Genomic DNA, 7,633 nt, shown 5'->3' on the forward strand with positions numbered 1-7,633 from the left:
CTTATATGTGTCTATCTCATTAATTTTAAACATGTCCATCTTCCCACTCTGGGAAAATGGTCTCAGAACGTACGTTTCTTTTAATTTTTCCTCCATTTTGTTTCTTTCATTGATACAAAAGTCTTGTTAGTCCAGTTGGCCGCGGTAAAACAATGTAATACTGCTCGTCAACCGGCATAAAACAAATAATTGTTATCCATATAATCTAGATGGCTTTTGTGTTTGTTAACAATGACGTATTACAATAAAGCAACGCATTTTGAATGCCTTGTTATGCGCCTGCGCAGACCGGTGGAAAGAATTAGCGGTGGTTAGCTAGCTCAGTTCACATCTCCGCTTTCGCTGACTACTATAAACAGTTATTGTTTAACAGCCTGTCGTTTCTACCGAGAGGGGTTAACGTGACCGAGGAGTGAAAGAATATGCCCAAAAATAAAGGTAAGAGACGCGGGAAGGTGTTAACGTGTGTGTGTGTTTCGGTGTTTTTATAATTGTGTCGAGCCCGCCGCGGAGACACACGCAGTGAAAACGTGACACCGAGCGGCTAACGCTAGTTAGCACCACGGTTAGAGTCGGTTACAGAGCCGTTAACGGTGTCTGCGTTTACCTTGCCACTAAACTTGAATTAACGTGAGGGAGTTAGTGTTGGTTAGATAAAGTTGCTTAATACTTTGTGCCCGCTTTCTAGTGTAATTCCGCTGCTAGCTGCCATAGCTAACTGGCTAGCTACTAGTTAAACCCCACCCCGGTCTGGCCTGTGACAGCTTTATTTCACCCGATGTAACCCCTGATAACATTTGATAACTTTTTACTGGCTTATTGAATCAACTTGGAGATTTAATTTGAGCGTCCAAGTAGTGTGACGTATGTGGTATGTCGCATAAATTAGCAAGGTAGCGTCAAGCGTTAGCCACGGTTTCCTATCTTCTGTAGTCCCCAAGTTAACCAGAGATGATCTGACTCAGTTATTTATTTAAAAATGCTAGTATCCGTTACTAACCGACTGTGTGAAGGGGAATTCGGTCAGCTAGAAATTAAGATGGCTACAAGGGGAGTAACGGATTCTATTCACTGACCTTTAACCCAGTGAGTAGATTCAAACAATGAATGAATGGAGGGCTGTAATTTTTGTCTCCTTGTCTCTGTTTACAGGTAAAGGAGGAAAGAATAGGCGACGTGGAAAGAACGAGAATGAGTCCGAGAAGAGAGAGCTGGTGTTCAAAGAGGATGGACAGGGTGAGTACTGGATCTGATCCTGGGTGAGAGGAGCCAGCTGTTAGACCAGAAACTGAACTAATGAATCACCACTTCCTGGCTTTATGGTATTAAAAACAAATTGAGAAAGAAGAAAAACTTTTTAAAGCCAATTCAGGAAGTTAATGCAAATACATATGTTAACCTGTTTGCATTTGGGGTGGCTGTAGTAACTGTCATTGTTTACCCTAAAAGATAATTGAGGAATGATGTTTGAAAAGCCCAGGGGGTCATTTCATAATAACAATACCTTCAGAACAACGGTTACCACCTCACTGAAGTTATCTCTAAAATCCCCCAAGACATTTTAGCCATCTGTGCAAAACTAGGGCTATACCTTATGGTATTCCTGTAGATCGACATAAGCATGGACTGTAATTTACAGTGGTGAAAGGCTGTAACCAACAGATAATTCATAGGCATCAAGTTTGGTAATTCATTAATAAGTAATAATTTACTTAACACAAAAGAAGCCCAAAAAATAAATAAATTGCTCCAGCTTCTCAAAAGTGAATATGTTCTTTTTAGTCTTCTATGATGTTAAACAGTATCTTTGAGGTTTTGGATTGTTGGTCGCACAAAACAAGCAATTTGAGGATGTGTGAAATTGTGAGGCAGACTTAGCAATTAATTTGTTGATACTAGTCAATAGTGAAATTATCAGTTATTAGCATCTCTGCATCTGAATGTTTGGCATTTTTCCTTGAGAGCCTCAGAAAAGGAGAATCTGTGGAGTCAAGTTATGAGACATAAAACATGAGACAAACATCCAGTACAAAGAAGTAAAAACAGACTATATGAACGACATACAGCTCCTGTTTGATAAAGTCTTCTTTGACATCCGGTGAAATTGTTACCGAGCGCCTCAGTAGATGGTAGCATCAGCCTGCAGTCCGAAGTGCTCAGCGCTTCGACTGCAGTGATCAGTGCTGCCAAAATCCCTGTTAGTGTGGAAGTGAGCCCAGCGTGTGGAGGAGGCTTTGCTCGTGAAGGCTACACTGACTTAATGCTCTCAGTCATGTTAAGAGCAGAGCACAGAACCTTTGCAGAATATTTATATGCTACATTTTCTGTAAATATTTGGAAAATCATCTGTTTAAGTGTCTAGTTCATGTTCATCAGACTGGACTGAATTATATTGTGTAAAAAATAATTTCTTCAGAGGCATTTTTAGTCTTTATATCACAGTAATAGAAATGAAGGAGAGAGATGCAACAAACCGGAGATGTTGCTGTTCATGGTCGACATCTTAAATCACTCAACCTCAACGTACTCAGGTTTTGTTTGTCATTGTTTGGACAACAGAATTTTTAACTATAATCACAATATATTAAAAAAAAAAACCCCAATATGATTAAAAAAGATGGTAAACAATAAATATTGATACATTGCCTCACTCCTAATCTTATTTAGTGTAGACTTTTTTAGGGAGCAGCAAACATGTCGTGAATAAAAATATCTATTCTAATATGTTTGTACTTGTTTTGACCCCAGACACTCCTCCTCTTTCTGTACTGCTCTTTTTTTGTGAAGAACTTTCCTATTCAGAACCCAGTAACACTGAGGCCGTCTGTTCCCTCTCCTCAGCTCCTTTTGACTGCACTTTGCTCTATTATCATAAATTACATGTCCTTTGTTGCACTACACGATGGTTGAAACACTGACTTGGCTCATTACACATGACCTTGCTTATTTTTCCTCTAGAGCTTAATATATGTATAATATTATATTTCATAAAAGTGCAATCATTTCTTCTGATGCTAGCAGATATGCTCTTTATTTCAGCTGTGAGGTATTTAGACCATCAAACCCTGCGGGAAATTCTAGTCAATATGTATTTTATTTTGTAAAGCACCTGCACATGTTTTTTTTTTTTTACCTTCCTTTATTATTGGTAGAACTGAAACATCTGCCACTGAAAATGGCTCAGTATCATGTCCAACTCTTGGATGTTAAACTCATTTGGCTGAGCGACTCAAAGATGGTGTCCCTGTATCACCGTGAATTAACCGTCCCCTGCTCTCCTGCGCTTTCCAGAATACGCTCAGGTGATTAAAATGTTGGGGAACGGACGTCTGGAGGCCATGTGCTTTGATGGCACCAAACGGCTTTGCCACATCAGAGGAAAACTCCGGAAAAAGGTAGGAATGTCCCAACTGTCCTCTCGCACCTTTTTTCCCACCAGCGCCACGCACGCACGCACGCACGCACGCACGCACGCACGCACGCACGCACGCACGCACGCACACACACAGGAAACCCCCTGATGTAATGCTGAATCAGCGTGGGCTCAATGGTCAGTCAGCCACCGTTAATGTGGCAGCATGGACTCAATTGACTGTGTGTGTGTGTGTTGCTGTATGACACGGGGTGTAATCTGTGTTTTGTTCTCCTCCAGGTTTGGATTAACACGTCAGACATCATCCTGGTGGGACTGAGAGATTACCAGGTGTGTTGGTCGCTCACACATGACACAGATCAGACTGTTGACACTGTATTGACTGTCACTATGACGACGGGCCACATGTCCTGTTGCTGTCTTCACTTCACTCTCTTCACAAAGCTGCAAACGATTCTTATAAAAATGATTGATTTTTAGCAAAAACTGTCAGAAACTGTCTGATTCCAGATTTATGTAAATACATTTGGCCCTTAGATGAATATTTTTTAATCAATTAATTTGCTGCCACTCATCTAGCTCATGTTTAATGATTAATTAATGATCTTATTTGCTCCTTCTAAGCTCTTACGTACAAGGACACATGCTTAGATCAGCAGAAAAAACTCTTGTCACATTTCCTAAATCTAGATTTGCCATCACGAGTAATGGAGCATTTCCTGTCATGGCATTTAAACTGTGGAAGGATCGACCATTCACTCTCCACAGCTACTTCTGTATTTTCTTTTAAATCTCAGCTAGAAACACTCCTTTTTAAAACGGGGCTTCACTGATTTTCATCATTTCATACCTCCTGGAGAATTTCAATGCATGTATTTGTATTTATGTTCAGTCGACCCAGCGTGTTGAAAGATTTGTTAGTATTACGATCTATAAAACATGTCGGCCTGAACAATGCGGTGCCTCCGACTCATACAACAACATGTGTTTCAGGATAACAAAGCTGACGTCATCCTCAAGTACAACGCAGACGAGGCTCGCAGTTTGAAAGCCTACGGAGAGCTGCCAGAGCACGGTGAGTAGGAGGACGCGTCACACGAACACACAACCGGGAATTTATTTATAGTCTGGTTTGCACTGAGGTAAACTCTGTCTGAGCGTCTTCAGTCCACATCAGTCCTCTGTCGCTCGTTGTTTATCAGGATCACGTTGTTGTAGTTGTGGAATCAGTGAAGTAATACATGCAGTTGCCGACTTTAAACAGCAGAGGTCCTCATTTCCCTGATCTTGATCACAACCTCTTCTAACATGCAGCATTTTGCATTCATGTCATTTTCAGTTGTCAGTCCATCACAATATAGTAGAAACATTATGGTTTTCTGATTCATGAACATGTAGTTTAGTGTTTCCTCTTCAACATCTTTCTCTGTCTTCTCTTCTCACAGCCAAAATCAATGAGACAGACACCTTCGGGCCCGGAGACGATGATGAGATCCAGTTTGATGACATTGGCGATGATGATGAGGACATTGATGATGTAAGTCCCTTTTTAATTTAACGATTGACCTTCTCTATCTTTTTCTTATCTCTCCACTTATTTTCTTGTGTTTAGTCTAAAATGTGAGAGTACAAATTCACCACAGCCCAAGAATACAAGTTGAAATAATTGAGTTTTCTCTCTTTTCTTTCCAGATCTAAAGACCTGCTACTAGAGGGGGAAGGTGGGATTTTACTAGAGATGCTCCGATTGGGATATTTTGAGCCGTCACAACGCACCAATAATAATTATTTTTATTAAGATCAGCCTATGCCAATCCAATACAGTTTATTACATTACAGTATGTTTCAATTTATTCCATTTGTTTACCATCAGTCTTTGTTGTTTGGAGAACTTTAAGTGCATTTCACATAGGGGTAAGAAAAAGAAAAAAGACTTTAGTACTTTGAGTTTATTGTTAGGATGAATGAAAGAGATGCTGCCTCAGTACGACTGTCTCAGTTATCACTCGTAGCAACTGGAGGGCGAAGCAGCAGGCTGCCTGGTGACTGATGATGACGCAGACAGTTTCCCCTTTCTGGCTTCATGCAGTTGGATTGGAGAATCAGAGTAGGCTGATCACCAGCATCATATTTGGGTGAATATCTGGAGCATTACTAGATTTTTTACCTTTTTGCTTCTAACATCAACAAAATGGCGAATCTGCCATCTCACTCACGGAGTTCTTCTTTTGTTATTTTTTCCTGGTATAGTCCAAACACTCACTGTTTTGTAGAGGCTCGTTCCGATACCATGACTGCAAAATATCTCGCACCAAATGCGTCATCTTTTAAAAATGTATTTATATTGATTTCACACTATGTGGAATTTAGCAACAAGTACAGAATCTCTGGATTCGCCAATAAAAAGATAAACCATTTTGTGTTTTTTTTTCCTTTGGCAGTCTGTATCATTGTAGCTGTAGCCTGTAAGACAGTTTATAAAGTTGAAGACAGTTTGAAAGCTGTTTATTAATGATAGAAGAAAGATAATAACACTGAGTATGGCTCTGAATCTTTAAGGTTTGTCGTTTTGTCAACTTCATATCTCTGACGACGCATTACAGTAAAATTGAATTGAACCGCGGCCGAATGAAGACGATTCCCTTCCCCTGAAATCAAAAGGAAAATCAAATGTATTTTTCTGTTGTTGCCCTTATTTGTGTTTCTGTCTTTTTCTTTTTTCTTTTTGTGTTTCCATGTTCTGTTTTGAACTCTTCGCTGCTCGCTCTGTGGCTTCAACACACAGTGAAGCTCGGCCCCGGCCGCCCGCTCCGTCTCACGTCAGACCAGCGGTTCCCAAACTTCTCCACCACAGATCCACACCAGTAAAACCTCACAGCAGAGCCATCTGTCTTACTTATTCTCTGAACCTCTAGAATATCAAATAACTGATATATATTCAATACATTATATCTATTTTCCTTCTTCCCTCCTCTGGAAACGTCCCCATGTTCCCTGAGGAGGGGCCAGCACCTCAGTTTGGGAACCACTGCTCTAGACCACATGGGGCCTGTTGCTGTTGTTGCTGTAACTCTGAATTAATAAAAAAAAATGTACTATGATGTTTGAAGGCTGGGTTTCCAATAAAGATCTTAACTCCACTGACCTGGAAAAGTGGTTCTTAGGCGCCTAACGTACTTCCTGTGCGGGTCTGACGGTGGCAAGATTGAGCTAAAACAGAAGGAGCTCTGGGGTTAGCCGGACTCATGCCCTTCACAGCGCCGGCTGAGAACATCCAGGGCCACTGGGTGTTGACGGGCCACGACGACAAACCTGTCCTGATGCTGCTTTCGTCATTAGAGAGGAGATAAAACAGCAGGAGTAAGCCCTGCTGATGTGGGCCTCAGCTCGGTACCTGAGCCCGACCCCTGACTCACCTGGTGCTTGACATTTGCTTATACTGTAACTTGTTCTGTTTTTTTAACTAAATCATATCTAGTTTTCTCTCCCAAAATATGCAAATTTTCTGGATTCTCCCCACAAGTCGAACGTTACTGACAAGTTCTGAGGTCGATGCTCAAGAAGGTAAATCCTTTAAAAGTGATCTCTTTCTGATTTAACTTATACTTACTAATATTGATTTAGCCATATTTGAAGATCAAAGTGTCTTAATATTGCATGCCAATTATTTTTTTCAGTGTCAGTTTTTTAAAATGCAATGTCAGTAGTATTTTCTGCTTATTGATCTTTTGATTTATGACCCTATCAATTTGGCAATAGATGAAAAGTATGATCCAGACCTGCAGCGGCTTGTCTGTATTTATCTAATGAAAACTGCAAGTAAAGGGTCCAGGATTATGCTTTCTGGACCCTCCTAGTAATTCAGATGTTACGGACTCAGTTAAGTTTTTATAGTAATGCTATTGGTCTTATTTAAATATATACATTTTTAAGATTTAATCAGAAACTGTATGAGGTCATGATTCATTATAGTTTATCTCCAGTACAGTATTTATTGTAGTTATTTATATATCTGTCATCTGACATGACTCAGTGAACCTGCATGTGTGTGTGTGAGCTGACTGCAAACAGCACTGACCCATATTGCATGTCAACAGCAGCCAGCCTCAGTTTGCCGTAACAATGACGTAACACCGCTGCTGGGGCTCGCTTGTGCCTGGCACGTGAGCTCTGACACGAGCCAGAGAGCCACGTGAGGGAGAGAGAGAGAGCATCCACAATGGTGATAATAATAATTGATAATAAAACAGTGAGTATAAA

The 7,633-nt window shown here is 40.5% G+C and overlaps 1 protein-coding gene across 1 annotated transcript; it reads left to right on the forward strand.

The window, feature by feature from the left end:
* Positions 1-282: 282 nt before the first annotated feature.
* On the forward strand, positions 283-6,513 carry eif1axb (eukaryotic translation initiation factor 1A X-linked b). The gene is made up of 7 exons (XM_056364834.1): positions 283-438; positions 1,153-1,236; positions 3,292-3,395; positions 3,653-3,703; positions 4,367-4,448; positions 4,819-4,910; positions 5,066-6,513. Exons 1-7 carry the CDS (start codon positions 423-425, stop codon positions 5,069-5,071), a joined length of 435 nt encoding a protein of 144 aa, XP_056220809.1. The 5' UTR covers positions 283-422; the 3' UTR covers positions 5,072-6,513.
* The last annotated feature ends 1,120 nt before the right edge of the window (positions 6,514-7,633 follow it).

This window comes from Seriola aureovittata, chromosome 20 (genome assembly GCF_021018895.1).
Source record: "Seriola aureovittata isolate HTS-2021-v1 ecotype China chromosome 20, ASM2101889v1, whole genome shotgun sequence".
In the NCBI taxonomy this organism is placed as follows: domain Eukaryota; kingdom Metazoa; phylum Chordata; class Actinopteri; order Carangiformes; family Carangidae; genus Seriola; species Seriola aureovittata.